The sequence below is a fragment of the Notolabrus celidotus genome, unplaced genomic scaffold (genome assembly GCF_009762535.1).
Source record: "Notolabrus celidotus isolate fNotCel1 unplaced genomic scaffold, fNotCel1.pri scaffold_438_arrow_ctg1, whole genome shotgun sequence".
Classification (NCBI taxonomy): domain Eukaryota; kingdom Metazoa; phylum Chordata; class Actinopteri; order Labriformes; family Labridae; genus Notolabrus; species Notolabrus celidotus.
Genome location: NW_023260245.1, coordinates 174 through 24,486, shown reverse-complemented (window position 1 = coordinate 24,486; position 24,313 = coordinate 174). Strand labels below are relative to the sequence as shown.

The 24,313-nt window shown below is 46.7% G+C and overlaps 1 protein-coding gene across 1 annotated transcript; it reads left to right on the top strand.

The window, feature by feature from the left end:
* The first annotated feature begins 1,103 nt into the window (after positions 1-1,103).
* On the top strand, positions 1,104-23,463 carry LOC117809789 (voltage-dependent T-type calcium channel subunit alpha-1H-like). The gene is made up of 18 exons (XM_034679296.1): positions 1,104-1,357; positions 1,517-1,709; positions 9,705-9,856; positions 10,328-10,513; positions 10,610-10,727; positions 13,206-13,361; positions 14,662-14,749; positions 14,840-15,117; positions 15,377-15,559; positions 15,601-15,765; positions 17,294-17,397; positions 17,655-17,778; positions 17,872-17,940; positions 18,039-18,223; positions 19,660-19,786; positions 20,211-20,336; positions 21,240-21,329; positions 22,692-23,463. Exons 2-18 carry the CDS (start codon positions 1,656-1,658, stop codon positions 22,911-22,913), a joined length of 2,427 nt encoding a protein of 808 aa, XP_034535187.1. The 5' UTR covers positions 1,104-1,357; positions 1,517-1,655; the 3' UTR covers positions 22,914-23,463.
* Positions 23,464-24,313: the final 850 nt, after the last annotated feature.

Below are 24,313 nucleotides of genomic sequence, written 5' to 3'. Positions count from 1 at the left end.
AAAAAAGAAAGAAAGAAAGAAAGAAAGAAAAAAGAAAAGAAAGAAAGAAAGAAGAAAGAAAGAAGAAAGAAAGAAGCATTCCTTTTCCCACTCCATACGTCCACTGGACTGATTTACACAATCTACCCGGGACTTCAGCCGTGGTTGAAACCCAGACAACACTGGGGGACCAGGAACCTTTTAGTTCAGGGTTTAAGTAGTTCTGGGGGCTAAAAGACCCCAGGACTCTTGGTTGAAATGCACCTCAAGCTGACATTATAGAAACGAGGTAAACGTCTTCTTCAGTTGCTATTCTGAAGTTTTTAATTGTGCAGTCTGTAGATGTTTGCTTCTCAGATTTGGCAGGGACCCAGTTTCAGCGTACTGAGTCAATAAGACCTTGATGATGTTTTGGTTGAATCACTGCGACAGCGAGGACGTCGGTTAGCACTGATGTAATCAAACCATCCTCGATGTGATGTGAGGTAACATGAAGTACAGATGCGTTCCTGCAGATTTCACCCCTTGAAGGAAATTTGTTGCAAATTGAAACAACCTGTCAGGACTTGAGTCACACATGTAAACAAACAGACGTGGAAAACTCATGTCCGGCAGCAATATTCTGCAAGCTGACGACTGTCTCATCCCCTGTTCATGGCTGCAGGTATTAACTCTCCTTGTAAACACCACAGAGAACAGTTCCAGCTGCGTCTGAACACTTATGTTCCTTGAAGTCGTCTTTGCTTCTGTTTGGGCTCCTCTCTTCTTTGTAGTGTTCCTAACACTGATTTTGGTCGGGTGTAGTCGGGAAGCAGCAGAGGTTGAAGAGTCACCTTATTTCTCTTCATTGTTTAAAAGTGTCTTCTCTTCTGGACGTGTCTGAGTTGTGGAACTAAATGTTCCCTGCATGCAAATTTAAAAAGGAGAGAAGAAAGACGTCGATTAAAATGCTTTTTGTTTCTGAGTCACCTTCAATTATTCGGCCGCTCATGGCAGTGATTGCTTTGCAGAAATGACTCCTCTTTCTCCCGAGTTGCACCTCTGAGGCCAATTTCTGCAAGTTTATTGTGATCTGAGGTTCTTGAGGAGACACTAAAAAACCCATCCACCTCGTCTGTCTTGTGATTCAAAGATAAAGCATCGACAGCAGCAGGCAGAGTCAGCTGACGTCTCACCATCTCCTCTCTCCTCTCTCCTCTCTCCTCTTTCAGGACGCCAGAGGCTGCTGTACCAGCTGGCCGGCGTGGTGCCCAGCCCGCTGCTCCTGGAGCTGCTGAGCTGTCCTCTGTGCGCCCGCAGCCTGGAGACCTTGGAGCTGGAGCTGGGAGACCTGGAGGGGGGCCGGGGAGAGGCTGACGGACTGCACGACTTCCCGCAGGTCAGGATGTGTTCGAAGGTTGTGGGGAAGGAGGAATGATGACGATGATGATGCAGCAACATTTCTCTTTTAATTGAAGACACTAAGAATTGTTTGATATCCTCTAGTCCAATCAGATTACTTGATGGTTGGATGAACGACTCTCTTTTCTCCATCTAGAGCGGGGATCTAAGAAGCGGGCGAGGTCGCAGCAGACGGCGGGGAGGCTTCCAGTACAGAACGGAGCCGTCCGGGCCTTGTGGGATTCAGGGAGAAGACTGAAGAGGATCGTGGAGAGCAAATACTTCAACGAGGGATCATGATCGCCATCCTTGTCAACACTCTGAGCATGGGGATCGAGTACCACCAGCAGGTAAGAACGAGACGCAGATTGAGGGTGAAGGTGTGATGAGAAACCTTGGAATTAAAGTGTGAAAACTTTGTTTACACTTGCAAGAAGAGGGGTGAGACCGTGCTGATGTTAAAGCATCTCCCAGTTGCATCTAATCAGGCGATCTGATCACTCGGGACTTGTGTTAATGTCAGGTGTAAAGGCGCCCTGTGTTGCAGTGCAGAGAGGATGCAGGGTGGATTTAAAGAAGGAGTAGAGAAGAGGAGTAAAGGATCATTACCCACTCTCTTACTCTCTCACACACACACACACTGCCACACACTCTCCAGGATTATGCCTCCAGTTTACCCTGCGTGTCCAACATCACAGACCTGATGATACAGCTGCCCTCTTTCTTGCTCCGCCGTCGCTCTCTCTGAATGTGAATTCGGCGCTCGCACAGACAACGTTCGTTTCCAGAGTTCAGGCTCCAAAGAAAGGATGTTATATATGCACACACACGCACACAACCTTTTCATTGCCCTGCCAGAGAAGCAGAACGGATGAAAAACCCAAAGAGAAGCTTCTCGGGCATGCACACCACGGCCCCTCCCTTCTTCCTCTCTCTATCTCTAACTCCCTCTCCCGGGGACCTGTGTGTGTGTGTGCGTGTGTGTGTGCGTGTGTGTGTGTGTGTGTGTGTGTGTGTGTGTGTGTGTGTGTGTGTGTGTGTGTGTGTGTGTGTGTGTGTGTGTGAGTGAGCGAGCCATGTTTCTGTCTTTGTGGTGTAAACATAAGGAGCGACCGGGAGAGTCATGGCCTTATTGGGCCAATAACACACACACACACACACACACACACACACACACACACACACACACACACACACACACACACACACACACACACACACACAGACACACACACACACACACACACACACACAGAATGAAGGGTTATGTAAGTCTTCCTCCTCCTCTTAGTACTCATCAGCCCCCTTATGTGACACCCAGCCAAACTTGTGACAAGTGTGTGTTTGTGTGAAGGGGTGAATGAGTGTTGGCAGTGAAGTGTAGACTGTGTGTGTGTGTGTGTGTGTGTGTGTGTGTGTGTGTGTGTGTGTGTGTGTGTGTGTGTGTGTGTGTGTGTGTGTTGAAAGAGGAGGTACAAAGAGAGATAGAGGGAGATGACTGATGTGTGTTTCAGATGTGTTTAGACTGATTGCTGCGACGGCCAGCAGGGACAAATGTGCTGCAGAGGACTAGAAGAAAAACAAATTCAGAAACAATAAAGCTCAATAAGGATAAATAAATAAATAAATACTAAAGTCCAAAACAGATGAAGTGGGAAGGTGCTACAATAAACTGAAAAAATGAGTGTTTATAAAATTTGAGACAGCAGTTTTTGTGTAAGTTATGAAACAGTGCAGCAGCCTGCAGGACTCAGAAACACCTGAATCAGGTTTTAACTCAGGATAATCCACATCCACTCATTTCCTAGGATCACAGAGTGTGCAGATAAACACTCAATCAATCAATCAATCAATCAATCAATCAATCAATCAATCAATCAATCAATCAATCTTTATTTGTATAGCACCAAATCACAACAAACCTTATCTCAAGACTCTTTTACAAACAGAGCAGGTCTAGACCACTCTATGTCAAATTATGAACAGAGACCCAACACCAAGACAGGATCAGACTCAGTCTGACCCCACCTTAATCCACCATGAGCATTGCACCTCACAGCATTTAGCAAGTTACAGCGGAGAGGACAAACTTCCTTTAACAGGCAGAAACCTCCAGCAGGACCAGACTCATGTTAGACAGACATCTGCTGAGACCGTGTTGGAGAGAGGGATAGAGGAGAATAAGAGAGAGAGGGAGGACGCCTATGGCAGCTCAGAGGGACCTACGAGACAAGGGAGCTCAGGGACTCCAGAAAGGTCTATGGTTAGTAACTTTAATGGGACAGGAAGAGTTAAAGTAAGTGATTGGGGGGGGGGGGGGGGGTTGGGGGAAGGGGGTGAGACAGGATCCCAGTGTGTCAGTCTAAGCTTATAGCAGCATAACTAAGAGCTGGTCCAAGCCTGATCCAGCTCTAACTATAAGCTTTATCAAAAAGGAAAGTTTGAAGCCTACTCTTAAAAGTAGAGAGGGTGTCTGCCTCCCGGACCCTGACCTGCAGAGCCAGCATCGCCCCCTACAGGCCTGGAGTACTTCGTCATAACGACATTAGCAGCTTTTTCTTTTGCACTTTTTTCTGGGATTGTGTTTGTTACTTTAAGTCCTTCATATGTTTGCAGAAAGTTTGCTTCAAACCCTCCTTCTTCTTTTTTTAAAAGCTTTTAGCCAACCTTCTTCTTCTTCTCTGTAGCAGAGTTTCTGTTCTTTTATCTCTCTTGATGTTTGCCTCTGTTGAAGAAGAAGAAGAAACGTTCTTTATTAATCCCCATGGGTGTTATTTTGATCATGCTACATGCATAGTTTCATATATACATTCAATTTTATGCACAAACATGCTTATGGACATGCACTTAGGGAAAGATGTCAGAGTGAGGATGCTGCCATCAACCAGTGCACCCCAAGCAGTTGGGGGCTGCGGTGTCTTGCTCAAGGCAAGTGAACCAGCACCCCTCCAGCCACCAGTCCACTTGCCAAACTTAGTCCATACTGGGACTTGAACCGGTTCCCAAGCCAGCTCCCTGTAGACTGAGCTACTGCTGCCCTGAATCCAGAAAAAGAAATGTTTAGACATCAATTAGATATAAAACTATTCCTGACTTCACAAACATCACGAAGTAACATGACAGTAAAACTTGTTGCGCATTAATAAGACCTAATAATGCAACTTTTATTTATGAGATTCAACCACAGACTGATGCTGAAGAAGTTAAACCAATGCAATCAGTAAAAGATACCAGCATCTCTGCAGCTTCCTGTCAGGATTACATTCATTCAGTAATTCCAACTTTCCTGCAAAGTCAACATAACCTTTTTCTTGAGAGCACACACAGGAGAGGAGAGCAGGGGGGATAGCACTGCTGGTTTTCATGATCTTGAGGGGAAGGTTATACGCAGAGCGGTATTCAAATACCTAAACAGGCTAAATGTCTCCTCACAGGCACTCGCAGTGTGTTTAATTCGGATTGATCACCTCTCTGTCAGGCGTAATGATCGGAGTGGGAAGCGACATCTAAAGCGCGAGTTCAGAACACTCGTTTTGGAGAGTCATAGAATAATTGAAATATATTGACGTATGCTTAAGAGCCTCTTATAGTTCCCAAACCGCTCTGTTACTAACGACCGGCGCCATCTGCAAACTGCTGCTGGGGATCAAACTCAAGGGCAACATGAGAGGGTTTCTGAACAGAAGGAAGAGTCTTTCTCTCCCACACCCACATGTTGTCTCACTGACCCTCTGACTCCTCATCGCTTCCTTACATCCACCCGGTCCTCCATCGTCCATCGTGGCCACCAGCCAGGATAGAGAAGCAGGATTCAGCCTGCACAGCAAACGCCTTGTATTAAATGTCCAAACACAGAGCCAGGGTTAAGTTCCTGTATTGTTCTAAGCTCCTCTATCCATCTCCCCTCTTAACACACCGTGAAGCAGCAAGTAAAGCTACTTTTGTAATCTCAGGGGGAGTCAAATCTGCTGTGTAGGAAATAATTGCCCAGGAAATGTGCAGCACGCTCTCTCGTACCTCTGCTGTAAAGACAATGGGCCATAAAGGTAATGAAAAAGCCACTCGTGCACTGTTAAATAATAATGTATGTGCGTCTGGTATTGACTCCCTCAGATTGAATGTAGCTGAGAGCTCTTTTTAAAGCTCTGTTGAAACGCTTGAAAGTTTTTATGTGCTGCAGCTTCGTCTGCAAACAGCGAGTCTCTGCACCGTCTTCCAGCTCCTTTATTACAAAGTGTTGTTTTCCCCCTCCGCCCAGGACGCCCAGAGTCCCCCGACGGTACCGCTGTGCTTTATTATTTCTGCACAGGCTTTTCTGCGTTGGTTTTTAAACTTCAGCGGCGTCCTAATTAACTCAGCGGCTCATCAACAGGAAATAATGAAGATACAAAAATAATACAAGCTGCAGTATGCTTCAGATTTCACCAACCTGCAGCAGCAGGTCCAGACTTCACAGGACTGGGGTGGGATGACTGTTGCACTGACTTGTGCAGGGGTGGCATGAAGAGGGTGTAGCATTTATTTACCTTTCTACCTTTAACACATTCACTTTAAGTACGGTGATATTTGAGCACAATGTATTTAAACACTGCATCAAAATCTGCAGGTAGATGATGTTAAAGTTTGGCCACCATTAGCAGAGCTTGCACCACCTTGCAGGTTGATGTCCACATGCCTGAGCTGGCCACATGACATCTGTCACCTGAGCTCCTTTACATCCAGGTTGTAAAGCATTAAGGCATTATGGGACTAGACATTAACTGAACTACAGCTCCAGCTAGTGGAGGGAGGCTGAACTACAGCTCGGGCACAACACACGACCGGTATTTCAGGCCTAGAATAAAACTGATAAGTCTGATGCCGACTAGAGAGAGTGACGTGTAATCAATTCTTGAGGACTTTAAAAGTAACAAGTGTGTCCAAGTTAACAGTTAAAAGTGTGAATAAAAGGACATGTGCTGCATTTACATACAAAGATGCAAAGAAAGCCATGAGCCCAACATCTCAAATAGTTAGTATTGACAAACTCTGGTGTGCAAATAGCCAGATTCTTTTGGATTCTGGGGGGCCGTGCCACCCCTTGCCACCCCTTGCTACCCTTTTGGACTCGCCCCTGACTTATTGATTTCTGTCTGTTTTCAGCTGCACTGTTCATCTATAAAAGGTTCCTTAGGCAACACAAAAATGAGACTTTCTGGCTGCTGATTCATATCTATCTGTGAAGCAATAACTGTCCACTCACCTTCATCCATCACGTCTTATTATCCTGATCCAGCACGAGTCATCTGCCTCTCACTGATCCTGTCGGCGTGTCTGTAGATTCAAACTATCACTGAAGTTACAGCGGTGTGTGAGCAAGTGAATGCACATCACGCCTCTCTTAAAGGGGCATGCATTCATGAGTCAGCTGCAGTTGATTCTGCAGGAGTCAAATAAACTCAAAAATACCTTCTGCTACTTGTTGATCGAGTAGTTGAGTCGCTTGAGGGGCTAACGCTCATGACATCTGTCTAACCGTCAAGTTATAAACAGTTCAGGTAAGCTAACAATAACAACTCTCTCACTCGTTACTTGGACAGATGTCTAAAGGTTTGATTTTGACCCCATCTTTCCCTCAGTGGTTCTTTAACAGATCAAACATGTGGCACTGTGTTTGCAAAATCCTCAAAAGCAGAACTCATAGATCACGGCGCCTCTTTGGGCGTCCTGGCAGGACCTGTTGCTGAATTGGACGCCTCATGGAAGCAGCTACAGGTGAATGATTGAGGCCTGAAAACCAGGACTTAAGTCAGACTTGTGCCCAAGTCCTGGACTGAGTAAAGGTCGAATGCATGAATTAAAGACACTGAAGTGAAGAGGACAGCAGCTGGAGCAGCAAATCTTCAGATTCAGTCAGTCTGTGTCTGCAGACGACTCTGCAGCGGTGTTAGTTATTGATCAGGAGGTTGGCACAGAGACACCAGCTGGACTTTTCCTGAAGTTGATAAGGTCGAGAGATCAGACAGGCTGTGCTGGCTGTTTGTGTTCAGTCCTCTGTAATCACTCTTCCTGTTTTCAAAGAATGCACCATAATCCTCCAAATGACATAAAACCCCAAAACAGTTTGTTCCTTTTGCAGTGAGATCTCTGACCCAGACAAATGAATGTTTCCAGGAGAGGAAGAAGAAATATTAAAGGTCGTAAAACTGCTCCGTAATCAGTTTAAGTTTTCAGCTTGGAAAGTTGAATTCCGGACATTAACATTAAAGTATGCTGAGCGGCCTTTATGAGCGATATTAAGTTATGTAACTGGGTTGTTGAAATGTTAGTTAGTGCATGAACTTCCTCTAAATGAACACGTGTTGTTATTTAATAAACACAGACACACATCATGAGCTCAAGCTTTGATAAGTGAAGGATGTTGTTGTTGTTCTCTGGGTGGAGGAAGTCAGGAGGAGGGGTGTTGTGTAGTCTGGCGCCCTCTGTCTGCAGTCAGGATCCTCAGATGGACTGGACTTGAAGCTCCTGCAGCTCGTTCACATATTCATGATTTTACTTTCATTTGGAATCATTTATAAAGACGGGCTGAGAGATTTCACATCCAGCTGTATGATCTCTTTGATTCAGACACGTTCATGACCTCGGTCCACACACTGACAGTTTGGGGTTTTGTGAGGTAAAGGGAGACGCTCTCTGCGGCGTGAAGTCGAGTCAGGAGAGAGAGAAGTTGAGCGTTTGGCCCCGCGATGCTTCAGAGAGTGTAAAAGTGCTGGGCTGTCCGTAAAGGACTCAGCTGGGTGGTTTATGAGAGGCCCTCAGTTCCAGCGAGCTGGATCACTGACCGGTCTGAGAGGTAAGTGGAGGGGATCTGCACTGATGGATCGCTGCTGTTGTTCCTGTTTGATGGATTGGACCTGACTGCAGCTCTGAACTTGATTTATAATGTCTGTGCTCGGGGCGCCGAGACCGAGAGGGATTTTACAACCTCAGGGCAACAGAGAACAAATATAAACAACTCTCTCTTTCTTTCTCTCTCTCTCTCTTACATCCTTTCTTTCTTTCTGTCTTTCTTTCTTTCTTTCTCTCTCTCTCTTACATCCTTTCTTTCTGTCTTTCTTTCTTTCTTTCTCTCTCTCTCTCTTATATCCTTTCTTTCATTCTTTCTTTCTTTCTCTCTCTCTCTCTTACATCCTTTCTTTCTGTCTTTCTTTCTTTCTTTCTCTCTTAATAATTTCTGTCTTTCTTTCTTTCTTCTCTCTCTCTCTCTCTGTAATCCTTATTTCTTTCTTTCTTCTTTCTTTTTCTTTCTCTCTCTATCTCTCTCATAATTTCTTCTTTCTTTCTTTATCTCTATCTCTCTCTTACATCTTTTTTCTTTCTTTATTTTCTCTATCTATTACTCCTCTGTATGTCTTCTTTCTTCTTTATTCTTTCTTTCTTTCTTTCTTTCTTTCTTTCTTTCTGTGTTTATTCATTTCTGTCTTGTCTCCTTTTTCTTTCTTTCATTCTTTATTTTTCTTTATTTATTTCTGTTTTTATTTGTTCCTTTTGTTTATTTTTTGTTTGGTTTTCTTTCTTCCTCTTCCTCTTTCTTTCATCATTTCATCTTTGTTTATCTATTTATGTCTTATATATCTTTTTATATCTTTTTTTCTCTCTATCTTTCATTCTTTATTTCTTCTTTCTTTGTTTTTATGTTTATTTTCTTGTTTGTTTCTTTCTATTTCTTGTTCTTTCTGTCTTTCTTTCTTTCTTCCTTCCTTAACTTTTCTTCCTTTTTCTTGTTTTTCTTTCTTTCATTCATTCTCTCCTTCTTTCTTTGTTTTTTCTTCCTTTTTCTATTTCTTTTTTATTGTTATTTTTCCCACTTTTAATTTTCTTGTCTTCTTTGATTTCTGCCTTTCTGTCTTTCTTTTCAATTTCATTCTTCCTTTTTTTCTTTATTGTTTTTTTTTAAATCATTTTTTCTTCTTTATTATTTGCTTATTTTTCCTCTCTTTATCTTTCTCTCTTTTTTGTGTTGTTTCTGTCTTTCTTTTCACCTCCGTCCCTTCTGTCTCTTGTTTTTAATTTTGTTTTATTCCTTTCTTTTATTCTGTTTCTTTATCTTTTTGATTACCTTTATTGTCTTCCTCCTATCTTTCCTCTTCTTTCACTTTTCTTTTCTTCTCTTCTCCTTTTATTTTCTTGTCTTCTTTCTTTCTCTTCTCCTTGTCTTTCCTAATATTCTCTTCTTCTTTTTTCCTCTCCTCCTTTTCTTTCTTTATTGCTTGTTTTCTTTTTTATCTTCATTGTCTTTGTTCCTGTCTTTTATTTTATTTTTCTTTAACTTTTTCTTCTCTTCTCTTTTCTTTCCCTCCGTCCAGCCGGAGGAGTTGACGGACGTGTTGGAGATCAGTAACATCGTCTTCACCAGCATGTTCGTCCTGGAGATGGGCTTCATGCTGCTCGCCTTCGGCCTGTTTGGATACATCAGGAACCCGTACAACATATTCGACAGCATCATCGTTATAATCAGGTAACGTCATCCTCACAGCCTGATTCACATAAACATGATTTACACAGATTGAACTCATACTGCTGCTCCGCCCGGTTTAGACGAGCGACCCCTGTTCTCATGTTTCCTGCCGGCCTGTCAGTCTCTGGGTCTCCTGTGTCAGGTTCACTGCTGCAGCCTCCATCTTTACAGTAGCTCAGATTGACAGGCTCGTGATTGATCACGCAGGAGCTGCTTTGCTTGCTGCAGCAGCAGATTCTAGATCCTGTCAGGAGCTAAGATTTGCTGCCTGGCTGTCCATTAGTGGGATAGAAACCATATTGCATATTGTGGTTCTGCAGAGGAGGAAATATCATACATCCAGATTTATACGAGTTTAAATGCAGGACTGAAAGTGTGTTCTGGATTTCATGCTCAGATATTTGATTATTGTAACCCAGGTAACCAAACTCAGACCTGTGAGAGTTTTAACAGAGATCTGTTTGTTTTCAGTGTGTGGGAAATAATCGGCCAATCAGACGGCGGGTTGTCAGTCCTTCGAACGTTTCGCCTGCTGCGGGTCCTGAAGCTGGTCCGCTTCCTGCCGGCCCTGAGGAGACAGCTGGTGGTGCTGATGAAGACCATGGACAATGTGGCCACTTTCTGCATGCTGCTGATGCTTTTCATCTTCACGTTCAGGTCTGCACACACACACAGCACACACACTGAGTTCACATCATGGTTCTCACTGAGAAGGTGAACACTGAAGTGACAGAATGTTCTTCTGGCTTGCAGCATCCTGGGAATGCATCTGTTCGGCTGTAAGTTCAGTCTCCGGACAGAAAACGGAGACACCATCCCCGACCGCAAGAACTTTGACAGTCTCCTCTGGGCCATCGTCACCGTGTTCCAGGTCAGCTTCTCTTTTACTCTGTATTAGTTTTCTAGAACGAGAGCATGATAGAAGAAAATGCATTTACTTCCTTGCACATTGTACAATAAAATTTACTGAAGTTGTATAAAACAAATCAACATTTAGCCACACATGCATCCAGACAGTTAAGAGAAATACTTAAATACTTAGTTAAAACAAGTACATTCAATCTCTGCAGTCTAAAGATGGGTTTTTACAGCACCTTTAGAATATGTATCTGCACATAAAATGTTATTGCACATTAAATATTGAGTGGAGATGGGGCGCAGGTCTCCTAGCAGTCTAAGCGCCCCACATACAGAGGCTATAGTCCTCGTCGCAGAGGTTGATGGTTTGACTCCTACTTGGACAGATGTCTAAAAGTCTGATTTTGTCCCCGTCTTTCCCTCGATGGGTCTTACAGATTGAACATGTGTCACTGTGCGTCACAGATCATGGTGCCTCTTTGGGCGTCCTGGCAGCGACAGGAGAACATCCGTGCAAGCCATCGCTCCAAACTGAATAAATGATTGAGGCCTGAAACCCTGGATTTAAGTCAGACTTGTGTCCAAGTCCTGGACTGAATAAAGGTCGAATGCATGAATTAAAGACAGTGAAGTCAAGAGGACAGCAGCTGGAGCAGCAAATCTTCAGATACAGTCAGTCTGTGTCTGCAGACAACTCTGCAGCAGTGTTAGTTATTGATCAGGAGGTTGGCACTGAGACACCGGCTCACCTTTTCCTGCAGTTGATAATGTCAGGATATCAGACAGGCTGTGCTTTAGTCCTCTTTGCAGAGATTGCCAGCTCGACTCCCAACTGCTACCCTCTACTCTCCACACTCCCTGTCTCTCTTCAGCTTTCCTATCATAAAGGCAAAAAGCCCCAAAAATACAACTTAAAAAAAATATAATGAGTGGAGAAAGTGAGTCTTAAAATATGAAGCCAATGCGCAAGGTGTTAAAAACTGCAGTTCATGAAGTGTCCACTAGAGGCTGGCTGCAGAAACACAGGAAACCACATACACACCAATTCAAAGAGACGGTCTTTACAGCAGAAATAAACATGTTTACAGCCTGGTTCAAAACACAGTTTATGTCTGAAGAGCTCATTTCTCTATCAGGGGTTGTTGTTTTTGAAGATTTTAAACGTATGAGTTTTGACCAAATAAGGGCGTGACTGACTTGATTGGCAGGCGGTAGCTGTTAGCGAGGAGACTAAAGGCCCGCCTCTTTACCTCACACTAGCTCCACAGAAGTTAGGCTGTGGTCAGCATTTCCAATATGGCACCCGCCTACAACCGGCTTCAAAACAGGGTGACTACGTTAATTTATGATACAGTGAATGTGGAAGACATGCAGCAAATAGTAGAGGCCTAGCTTTGCGGCACCCCTTAATATATGTTCTCAAACTTCATACCTTTAGGTCTCTAAAGGAAGCTGTGCCTCCAAAAGTAACAGTAAAAAAAACACCAAAGACAATGCATCAAAGCGTTGAAATGCATGTTGCAACATTAAGAGGTAGTTTGGGTCTGGAGGGGTTAAGGCCACCCTCCAACACGCCCCTGTTCCTAAGACAGAAGCTGTTTAGTGTATTAAAGTTTATAACAAACGCCCTGTGTGCCTCTTAGTCATCCCAAATCAAATCCTCCGGTGTGTGTGTGCATGCTGAGAGTAACCAGGTTGTGCTCATAAGTCAAATGCTGTGAAATGAAAAATTCTGCTTATGCACACACTCCACCACCACTGCTTTTATTTTTCACTCTCCCTGCGTGGAGGTATCGTTCGATCTCTCCAGAAACACTGTCCTCGTTTCCAAACCAGATGCGTCAGCAGAAAGGTAGAACATAGAAGAAGCTGTTTAATGTCTCACTTTTGTATATATGTGTGTGTGTGTGTGTGTGTGTGTGTGAATGTGTGTACTTGCATACACACATTCACACAGACAGCAGGGTGGACTGCCTTCCTGCCACAGCGCTGTTTGAGTGGGCAGAGACGGAGTGAGCTTTCATGCCGCATCATGAACAGCGTCCTACTTTTAACTGCTTTCATCATTCACATTGATTTAAAAACAGGCACACACACACACACACATGCCCACACACACTTAAAGTAATCCCATGTGTAGCTGAAGTATTGCGGCATAATAGCAATAAGAGTATCTGGATCCTGGGTTTATAAAGCCTATAGACCCATCGGAGCTGTACGCGCTCACACTGTGTGTAATAAGGTTTGATTTATCACCCCGTCTTCTCTGGTTTAAGATACTTTCTTAATAAAAGGACGTTTTCCTCCTCCTTACACAGTGTTTGATGTGGGTGTGCCTCTGTTTTCCTTTCTTCTTTTCAAATTATACAACCCTTCACCTGATCTTCCCTCTGTCTGCGTCTATTTTTGCCTCCATCCGTCTCTTCCCCTCCACCGCTTCCTTATTTATGCTGAACTCTCTGTGTGTGTGTGTGTTTCCTCCGTTCTGCAGATTCTTACCCAGGAGGACTGGAACGTGGTGTTGTATAACGGCATGGCCTCCACCTCTCCATGGGCCGCGCTCTACTTTGTCGCTCTCATGACATTTGGCAACTATGTGCTCTTCAATTTGCTGGTGGCCATCTTGGTGGAGGGCTTCCAAGCTGAGGTGAGAACTGGAAGGTGTCTCAGTGAAATATCAGGGACACAGTCCGTCTCAGGTGTCTGGATGTGAGGTGTTTTTTGCTTCCAGTGCTGCTGTAGTCACTGCTCCTCTCAGTTTCTGTCAAATGTCATCACATACAAGAGTAAACAAGCAGAAACTCATGACATCTCCAGTGGAGTCATCAAAACTTGAGTCTGAGTCCAGTCTTGAGTCCATCACAGCTCCGGATTTAATAGGTTTCTACTCTAGTGAATGTGTTAACTTCCACTGGATCCGCTCCGTTGCGTTCCAGGCTGCGTCTCTGATCCAGCAGGTCGGAGTCCTCCATGGATCAGATACACAAGACTTCTATTCTTGCTTCAATCTCAACAGAGCAGATGGAGCGGGACAGGAAGTCAGGTTTCACCAAAACAAAATGAAAACATCCGGTTAATTTTCAGAATAAAACACTCTGTGTTATCACCAGATCGTATTTCACTTAACTACAACAACAAACCAAAGTCATGATGAGCGGAGCCAGGCCTGGAGTCAACAGGTCAGAGGTTTTCAGAGGACCAGAAAGACAACATGGATGAGGAGAGGAGGAGGAGAAAACCTTGATTCAGTCACGTGACTCCAGCTGTCTGGCGGTCCTGCTCTGGACCGCAGTGGATCAGAGATGGATCAGACACAGATCTGGTGAAAGTCTGATGATAGTCAAAGTCCAGTAGGGGCACCATAGTTTCACTCTTCACTGTATGCACCTGGACTGACTTTGTGTGACCTTTTGGATGCATAGAAAATATTTAATCCTGACCAGATCCAGATCCTGACCGATCCTGCTGACATGTCTGGAGATCTAAGTTGTGCTGTGTCTCGTGCATATATGTGCACTGTGCAGCTCTTAATGTCATCGACTCTGCTGCAGTTGGATCTCTGCAGGTGTCTCACAATCTCAAAAACACCTGCAGCCCAACCACTATTAATCTGGACTTTAACCAACCGAACATCTTGGACTCAGTGAGTCACTTTAGTTGCCATCATCAACATTCAAGTAGGCTAGCTTTAGCATGTCACCCTCTTTATCTGGGTGCATTTTGTGTAGATGGTTGATAAAGTTGGAGCTTGCCCCGTCTCCTCCTTGATGGTTCTTAAACATATCGAGTCTGCTGCAATGCTCTAGTTTGCATTTAAGTCTTTGGACTGTTTCTGAACATGAACGCACCTTCTTTCCATTTCTACTGAAATATCCTCCAAGCACTGAATGCAGCAGGTTTCCACAGGACATGATAAAGAGCTAAAGTGATTGTTTGTGCTTTTTAAGGGTGACGCTAATCGCTCAGAGTCGGATGATGAGAAGAAATCCGACAACTTTGAGGAGGACGAGAAGGTGGAGCAGCTCAGGGACACTGGTACGTCACCATCAGTCAAATTCAAGTTCTGCTGTCTCTCTCTCTGTGTATTAACGTCTTCCTCCTCCTCCTCCTCTTCCTCTTCATCAGAGCTGAAGATGTACTCTCTGATGATGACGGCCAACGGTCACGTCGACCCACGCGGGACGATGGCTCCTCCCATAATCATGCGAACGGCCGCCACTCCCATGCCGACCCCGAAAGGTTCCTTAGGACCTGATTCTATCCTCGGGGATGAGCTCATGGGGGTGCCGCAGTACGGCGAGGTGGGACTGGGCTTCTCTGAGGGAGGAGGGTTCAGTCACACAGAGTCTCGCCGTGGAAGCTCTGCGTCTATCGATCCGTCGGCGTACGATCAGCGCTCTCTGGTGAGTTACAACGAGTTCCTCCACCTCCAGATGTTTTCCTCTCAGAGAGCTGAAAAGAAGGACAAAGTGTTTGCTGGTTCTTCATTTGTGTCACATTTTGTGACATTAAAATTAAACTTGAGTTGGCAGCGTAGACGAGGGAGGAGAAGATGTGGATGAAACAGATTCTTAAAGACACTCATTATCTGGTGTTTGCTCAGAGGAAAGGGAAAGTTGAACTCTTGCTTTTTCATGGAATCACTCCTCTTCTGCTCTCCAGAGTCTCTCAAGTCCCGGCCGTCGCTCCCCTCTCCCTCCCCGCTCATGGGGCAGCCGCCGCTCCAGCTGGAACAGCCTGGGAAGGGCGCCGAGCCTCAAAAGGCGAGACACCAGCGGGGAGCGGGAGAGCCTGCTGTCCGGGGAGGGTGGAGAGGAGGAAGACGGCAGCGAGGACACAGGGGAGGCTGGCGGCGGTGGCGGTGCGGTGGCGGCGGTGGCGGGAACAGCAGACTTCAGCCGGAGCATTTGGAGCTGCTGCAGGCTTCCTCTCTCTGCCCCTCCATAATAACTGAATATGGTGACTGTAATGGGAGGACCATGACCTACGACCCCAACATGAGCACGGAGTCAAAGGACGACTCCTCGCCGGAGGATGACTTAGACGATGACGTAAGTTTTCATGAGTCATGGCTTTAAATAGATGTAGAGTTGGTGATCAGATTTGAAAGGTCTGGGATTTCATCGCAGCGTGTGTCATCAGATTTTACCTCCTCATGAATCTCCTCCCTCATCATTGATCTCCTCTCTTTGACACTTTTTATTTCAGCTTCAGTGACCCTGCGTTCTCTTTCCTCCTCCTCTGTTGTCGCCGTGAGATATTAAAGTGTGTTTGGTGTTCACACTACAAGGTCCTGAGGGACACTTACAGTCCGCCTGTAATTGATTGGCTAGGGGAGCCACTGTTTTCTCAGTGGCCACAAAACAAAGTGTGTGTTACAGCCTTTGTGTGTGTGTGTGATGGATGTACTCCCGGTGGTTTTGGATGACCTCTGTTCTGTTCGCGTTGACGGCTTTAATGCCTCCAAATTGAGTTTTTAGATCCATGAAATCCACTAAAACAAAAGCCCTCCCCCCGGCAGAGCCAGTACGGGAGGGTTAAATCACATCCTACCACATGTGCATGCATAATGGGGTGTGTGTGTGTGTGTTTAAGAGAGCAGTGTGTGTGTTTGCAATGCCAGCTGAGACATGGTTGTGTGTGTCGGTGATTATGGATTCCAGCTCCAAGGATATCTGCAGGTTCACTCTCACGGCACGCTGTCAACACGCTGCACACCTGGATGGATGCACACTCACAGAAGTCCTAGAGGTCGACTTTAAGATGCACCCAAGCTTTCTTACTGATCTTCCAGCTTGATTCTGATTGGTCTGAACCCCTTGACGATGGTTATTAACTTCGACTAACATGAGCAACACCAGAGGCATGCCGATACGATTAAAGGACGATATCAGTTCATTTAGAACGATAAGATCCTCCTTTATTCGTCCCACAACGGGGAAGTTCATGGAGTTCCAGCAGCAAACAAGAAGGTGTACAGAAGAAGAATTTAACAAGAATATATATAGGAAAGAAATGTTCATCAGAGACGACAGCTTGGCCATAATCCTCCTGTCAGCCACCACCTCCACAGGGTCCAGGACTGAGCTGGCCTTCTTCCCCAGTTAGTTCAGTCTTGCTCTCCTGTATCCTGTCCGCCCACAGCAGGTGAAATCCTTCCAATGTGCTCTGTTAGCATGATGCTACTCTGGTGCTGGGTTAGCTGGTCCACCTTATCGTAGATAGATCTTACAGTCCCCATAACGGTGGGTGGAAGGACAGGTCCATGTGGTCTTTTCTTAGCTTGCACCTCAGTACCAGCACGTCGTCCTCGCCTCCTTCTCCTCAGCTCGCAGGGAACATCGGGCCTAGCATCGTTTAGCATCGACATGCTACGGGCTGCTAACAGCTGATCTTGCATGGAAACAATGCGACCATCAGTTTGGTGTCCATGGCCAACAAATGAGTCATTAAAGTCATGACCGGCTCCAAATACAAAGACAGCTAAACAGATCACATTGTTGACGTTTGTGTTCAGTGATGGATGCTGAATGATCGCTCCTGGTGTTGACTCTGACGTTGATGTTCTCTCCTCTGCAGAGCTCTCTGTGCTACTGGATCAAGAAGGAGGTCCGGAGCATGAAGCCTCGCTGGTGCAAAGAGCACGAAGAATGGAATCTGTATCTGTTCGCTCCAGAGAACCTGTGAGTCTCACAAACACACAACTTACACACAACCTACACACAACACACACACACCTTAGTATCAGTCTGTAGCTTCATCGCTCCCTCTCTCCTTTTCCTCTCTTGTGTTTCCTCCTCTCTGCTAATTGTTTAGTCAATAGCTTTTAGAGACTACAGACTCTTTACAGATAACTGTGTTTATGTGTGTGTGTGTGTGTGTGTGTGTGTGTGTGTGTGTGTGTGTGTGTGTGTGTGTGTGTGTGTGTGTGTGTGTTTAGATTCCGGGTGTGGAGCCAGAGTGTGATCTCTCACAGACTGTTCGACCATATCGTTCTGGTTTTCATCTTCCTCAACTGCATCACCATCGCTCTGGAGAGACCCGATATACCGCCCAACAGCTCGGTGAGACACGCACACACACAGTTACACACACACACACACACACACACACACAGCCTATCTGATTCTTCACGTTCTCTGTTCTTCTTGGTGCAGGAGCGAGTGTTCCTGAGGGTGTCCAACTACGTATTCACTGTGATCTTCCTAGCAGAAATGGCCATTAAGGTAAACCTGATGATGATGAGGACAGGAGGAGAGCTGCTCTGATATGAATTCATAGATTGCGGGTTGTGTTGATGACTCCTTAAATCTGTCGTCACCAGGTTGTAGCTCTCGGTTTCTGCTTCGGGAAGCAGACTTACCTCCAGTCCAGCTGGAACGTCCTGGACGGCTTGTTGGTCTTCGTGTCTATGGTCGACATTCTGGTGTCTCTGGCGTATACCGGCGGGAACAGGATCTTGGGAATCCTCAGAGTCCTCCGTCTGCTGCGAACACTTCGCCCACTGAGGTACACTCCTGTTTATGTTGGTGTGTGTCCATGCATATGTGCCGTACGCTCGGGTTCAAGCTCCAAACACACACAGTAGGGGATAAGGAAAGGAGGGTTGAGTAAGGGTTAAGGAAGGGAGGGTTGAGTGAGGGTTAAGGAAGGGAGGGTTGAGTAGGGGTTAAGGAAAGTAGGGACAATTAGGGTCGAGGTAAGGGGGAATTGGTAGGGGTCAAGGTAAGGAGAAGGGGTTGGGTTAAGAATGAACGGGCAGGAGCCTAGGTCAGGAGGGATGAGTAGGGGTCAAGGTAAGGAGAGACAAGTAGAGATCGAGGTAAGGGGGATGAGTAAGGGTCAAGTTAAGGAGGGACGAGAAGGGGTCAAGTTAAGGCGGGACGAGGAGGGGTTGAGGTAAGTGGGGATGAGTAGAGGTCAAGGTAAGGAGAGACAAGGAAAGGAGGGTCCAGTAGGGTTCGAAGTAAGGAGGGACGATTAAGGGTCGAGGTAAAGAGGGAGGAGTAAGAGTTGAGGTTAGGAGGGTCTAGTAGGGGTCGAGCTAGGGAGGGAGGAGTAGGGATCCAGGTAGGGAGGGAGGAGTCCCTACTCCTCGGGGAGTCCTTGGTCCCTCAAGGAAAGGAGGGACCAGTAGGTGTTGAGGAAAGGAGGGATGAATATGGATCAAGGTACGGAGGGAGGAGTAGGGGATCAAGGTAAGGAGGGTCGAGTAGGGGTCGAGGAAAGGAGGGTTGAGTAGGGGTCAAGGAAAGGAGGGTCCAGTAGGGTTCGAGGTAAGGAGGGTCTAGTAGGGGTCGAGCTAGGGAGGGAGGAGTAGGGATCCAGGTAGGGAGGGAGGAGTAGGTGTCAAGGAAAGGAGGGACCAGTAGGTGTTGAGGAAAGGAGGGATGAATATGGATCAAGGTACGGAGGGAGGAGTAGGGGATCAAGGTAAGGAGGGTCGAGTAGGGGTCGAGGAAAGGAGGGTTGAGTAGGGGTCAAGGAAAGGAGGGTCCAGTAGGGTTCGAGGTAAGGAGGGTCTAGTAGGGGTCGAGCTAGGGAGGGAGGAGTAGGGATCCAGGTAGGGAGGGAGGAGTAGGTGTCAAGGAAAGGAGGGACCAGTAGGTGTTGAGGAAAGGAGGGATGAATATGGATCAAGGTACGGAGGGAGGAGTAGGGGATCAAGGTAAGGAGGGTCGAGTAGGGGTCGAGGAAAGGAGGGTTGAGTAGGGGTCAAGGAAAGGAGGGTTGAGTAGGGTTCGAGGAAAGGAGGGTTGAGTAGGGTTCGAGGTAAGGAAGGACGATAGGGGTGGACGTAAGACGTACACAGGTTCAGATAATTGCACAGGTGAAGGAGATAACGAGCGACAGGTGATTCAAGCTCCAAACACTCACAAACATGTGAAGCATGGAGTTTTTGTTGTGTGTGATCTGACTCCTGCGTCTGTGTTCTGGCTCTGCAGGGTGATCAGTCGAGCTCCGGGGCTGAAGCTGGTCGTAGAAACACTCATCACCTCGCTCAGACCCATCGGAAACATCGTCCTCATCTGCTGCGCCTTCTTCATCGTCTTTGGGATCTTGGGGGTTCAGGTAGTTTGAGCCCACAGACTTTAAGTGGGTACAGATTAAAGCACACGCTGCTCACGTTAGCTTCATTAAGCTCAAAGACAAAGAGTTGTGCCCTTTGCAGCAGAAACAGATCAGGCTGAATGAGCAGCTGTGTGTGAGATTGTAGCTCTGAGGGTGAAGTGTCTTGAATATTGAATTGACAACAAGCTTTGTGCCTGAATGACAATGAGGCTACGTGTGAGAAGAGACAACATGAACCTTTCAGCGGAGCTCGGAGGCTGAACTCCAGATAAGGATGTGCTCCACCAAGTGTCCTTTTTATTTCTGGAATTAATCGCTGGACTCTGATTCGCTGAAAGCTGCAGGGCACTTGAGATAATGTGTGAATGGCTGGAAAATCAGCCTGCAGACTTTTGGCTCTGACGCTCTGTCTGTGTCTCCTCAGCTGTTCAAAGGGAAGTTTTACCACTGTGAGGGTCTGGACACCAAAAACATCACCAACAAGTCCGACTGTCTGCAGGCCAACTACCGCTGGATACGCAGGAAGTACAACTTCGACAACCTGATTCAGGTACGGATGAACCGACTCAGGGGGAGAGAGGGAGACAAGGAAGGGAGGGATGAAGAAAGAAGAATACAAACTCAGCTTAACACTTTTATGATCCACTGAGAGGGATTTAGGAGTCTGAGATTTCCTTAAGACTACACATAAAGATTTAAGATTTAGGGGTCATGGTAGGGAGGGATGGAAGGGGTTGAGGAAAGGAGGGACAGGTAGGGGTCCCAGGTAAGGGAGGTTGAGTAGGGATCGAGGTAAGGAGGGATGAGTAGTGGTCGAGGTGAGGAGCGTTGTGTAGGGGACGGGGTAAGGAGGGAAGAGGTAAGGAGGGGCGAATAGGGGTCGAGGTAAGGAGAGACGAGATAAGGAGGGATGAGCAGGGGTCGAAGTAAGGAGGGATGAGTAGGGGTCGGGGAAGGGAGGGATGAATAGGTGTTGATGTTAGGAGGGACAAGTAGGGGTCGAAGTAAGGGGGGTCAAGTAGGGTTCAAGTTAAGGAGGGACAAGTAGGGGTCAAGGTTAAGGCAAGAAGGGATGAGTGGGGGTCCAAGTAAGGACAGACGAGTATGGGAAGATGGAAGGAGGGACAAGTAGGGATTGAGTAAGGAGGGACGATTGGGGGTCAGGGTAAGGACGGACGAGTAGGGGAAGATGGAAGGAGGGACAAGTAGGCATCAAGGAAAGGAGGTATGAGTAGTTGTTGATGTAAGGGCGGATGGTTAGGGGTCAGGGTAAGGAGGGATGAGTCAGGGCTGCAGGTGATTAGATTAGGTTTTGGGTGCCTGGTCTTCTTCCTGAACTTGCGTTACAAGAACTTCATTATTTGAGATTCCCAGCTCTGTGATCATAACCAGCTTAAAGGTAATCTAATATTTTTTGAGCTAAGTATTGTGACGTCTGTTTTTTCCCCTCCAGGCTCTGATGTCTCTGTTCGTGCTGTCCTGTAAGGACGGCTGGGTCAACATCATGTATGACGGTCTGGACGCAGTGGGAGTGGACCAACAGGTAAAAGCCTTAACCTGATACCATCTTCAATTAGCTCTTTAGAAATGTTCCTTCTCCAAACAGCCGAGGAAATATCCAAACATGACTCTTCTGTGATGTGCATATTTAATCTAACTCTGTGTCAGAGGCAGTGAAACGCTCTGAAGCTCTGTAATGGAGTAAACATGAAGTCAAACAGCAGAGGTTTAGGGATGACAGGTTCGGAGCTCAAAGGTGACTTTATAACCTGACTTCAAAGCTTCCACTGATGACGCTGTCCTCCTCACATCCAGAGCTGTGGGTGGTGAAATGTGCTGAAACACATTCAAACTTTTATTTATGGAAACATTCAGAGAAGTCATTTATCCAAGGGTGCACAAGGACGCCATGTGATCACACACTGAGAGGCTTTGAACTGGCGGTGTCTGTGTCGCTCCACAAAGTCGAATCAAACACAGGCAACTTTTAAGATTTAGGGGTCATGGTAGGGGGGGATGGGTAGGGGCTGAGGAAAGTAGGGGCAGGTAGGGGTCCAAGGTAAGGGAGGTTGAGTAGGGATCGAGGTAAGGAGAGACGAGGTAGGGAAGGGGTGAATAGGGGTCCAGGTAAGGAGGGACAGGGTAAGGGGGATGAGTAGGGGTCAAGGTAAGGAGGGACGGGTAGGGGTCGAGGTAAGGAGAGTGGAGGTAAGGACGGATGAGTAGGGTTCGAGGGAAGGACGGATGGGTAGGGGTCAAGGCAAGAAGGGACGAGGTAAGGAGGATGGGTAGGGGTCGAGGTAAGGAGGGATGAGGTAAGGAGGATGGGTAGGGGTCGAGGTAAGGAGGGATCAGGAAAGGAGGATGGGTAGGGGTCGAGGTAAGGAGGGATGAGGTAAGGAGGATGGGTAGGGGTCGAGGTAAGGAGGGATGAGGTAAGGAGGATGGGTAGGGGTCGAGGTAAGGAGGGATGAGGTAAGGAGGATGGGTAGGGGTCGAGGTAAGGAGAGCGGAGGTAAGGACGGATGAGTAGGGGTCGAGTAAGGAGGGATGATTAGGGGTCAAGGTAAGGAGGGATGAGGTAAGGAGGATGGGTAGGGGTCGAGGTAAGGAGGGATGATTAGGGGTTGAGGTAAGGAGGATGAGTAGGGGTCGAGATAAGGAGAGTGATGGTAGGGAGGGACGCGTAGGGGGTGAGGTAAGAAGGGAAGAGGTAAGGGGGGTGAGTAGGGGTCAAGGTAAGGAGGGTTGTGTAGGGGATGAGGTGAGAAGGGACGCGTAGGGGTCAAGGTAAGGAGGGACGAGCAGGGATTGAGGTAAGGAGAGAGGAGGTAGGAGGGTTGTGTCTTGTTTTCACTCTAAAAACTAAACACTAAAAACCCTGAACCTGCTCTCTCCCTCTCAGCCCGTGAGGAACCACAACCCCTGGATGCTGCTCTACTTCATCTCCTTCCTGCTCATCGTCAGCTTCTTCGTCCTCAACATGTTCGTCGGCGTCGTGGTGGAGAACTTCCACAAGTGCCGGCAGGACCAGGAAGAGGAGGAGGCCCGCCTACGGGAGGAGAAGAGGCTCAAAATGATAGAAAAAAAGCGCAGGAGTAAGGAGAATGGAGGGGCTGGTCGGTAGTCTATTTTTCTGAGCACTGCCTGCTTTCAGAGCCTGAGAGAGAGAACGAGAATGAAAGAGAGGAGACAGGGAAAGATGATGCGGCTATAAAAAGAGAGAGAGAGGGAGAGTTTAAAAGACTGGCTAGCTCTCGCTGACGGTGATTGAACACTGACTCAAAGCGTCGGCTATGCCAGTCTGTGCATGTGACTGCATGAATGCAACATCCCCCCCAGACCCAACCTTTAACCTGCATGTGGAACTAATGAAACCATTAAAAATCTAAATTTACGCTCACGCTCAGACGAGCTCCAGCACTAAAACATGAACAGTTCTTTGAATCCGGCCCAAAAACCCGTCCTGATGTGAACCCTTCCACTTAGAGAAACCTGGGTATAAACACACGTTATACTTGATTGTTAAAGGGAACCCTTGCAGCCCTACTCTTGCATGTGACGCTGATTCAGGTTGATGCTACCCTTCGAAATTCCGATTGGTGAAATGCCAATGTCCCCTTCCCTTCCTGAGTGCATGTGCAGCCCTGAGCCTGAGGCGTCTCTCGACACGTGGACGGAGGAGGAGGAGGAGGAGGAGGAGGAGGAGGAGGAGGAGGAGGACTTCTCCTGTACGACATGCTTTGACTGGCAGACTCAGAAACATAGCAGACGTTGTTGCTGCTATACCTGTAAACACTTTGAGTGATAGAGCTTAGATAAGATGTTCAGTTAGTGAGCTGCAGCTTAAAGAACACACTGAGTACTGCAAGAACAAGCTCAGATACAAACAAGGCTGTGGTGACTTGTTCTTTATGGTGTGTTCTGTTATGACAGAGATGGGATGTAACGGTACGCTCAGCTCACAAGGAAATACGATGTGATAGGATAAGAAAAGATATGACAATACAATTCGATTCAATACGTTAGATATGATAGGACATGATACAATATGACAGCATCCAATCCGATACTTTAGATATGACACGACACGAAAAGACACATCACAACACTATACGATTCAACGATACAACACGACACGTTACAATTTGATAAGATAAGATCCTCCTTTATTCATCCCACAACGGGGAAATTCATGGAGTCACAGCAGCAAACAAGAAGGTGTGCAGAAGAAGAATTCAACAAGAATATATATAGGAAAGAAATGTTCATCAGAGACGACAGCTTGGCCATAATCCTCCTGTCAGCCACCACCTCCACAGGGTCCAGGACTGAGCTGGCCTTCTTCCCCAGTTAGTCTGGCTCTCCTGTATCCTGTCCGCCCACAGCAGGTGAAATCCTTCCAATGTGGCGTTCGTGTCCGGTGTTAGCTCTGTTAGCATGATGCTACTCTGGTGCTGGGTTAGCTGGTCCACCTCATCGTAGATAGATCTTACATTCCCCATAACGGTGGGTGGAAGGACATGT

Coding starts and splice junctions, on each gene's coding strand:
- LOC117809789 (XM_034679296.1), top strand. CDS start 1,656: ATGATCGCCATCCTTGTCAACACTCTGAGCATGGGGATCGAGTACCAC. Junction 9,857..10,327: donor AGCATCATCGTTATAATCAG/GTAACGTCATCC, acceptor GTTTGTTTTCAG/TGTGTGGGAAATAATCGGCC. Junction 17,398..17,654: donor CTGTTCGCTCCAGAGAACCT/GTGAGTCTCACA, acceptor GTGTGTGTTTAG/ATTCCGGGTGTGGAGCCAGA.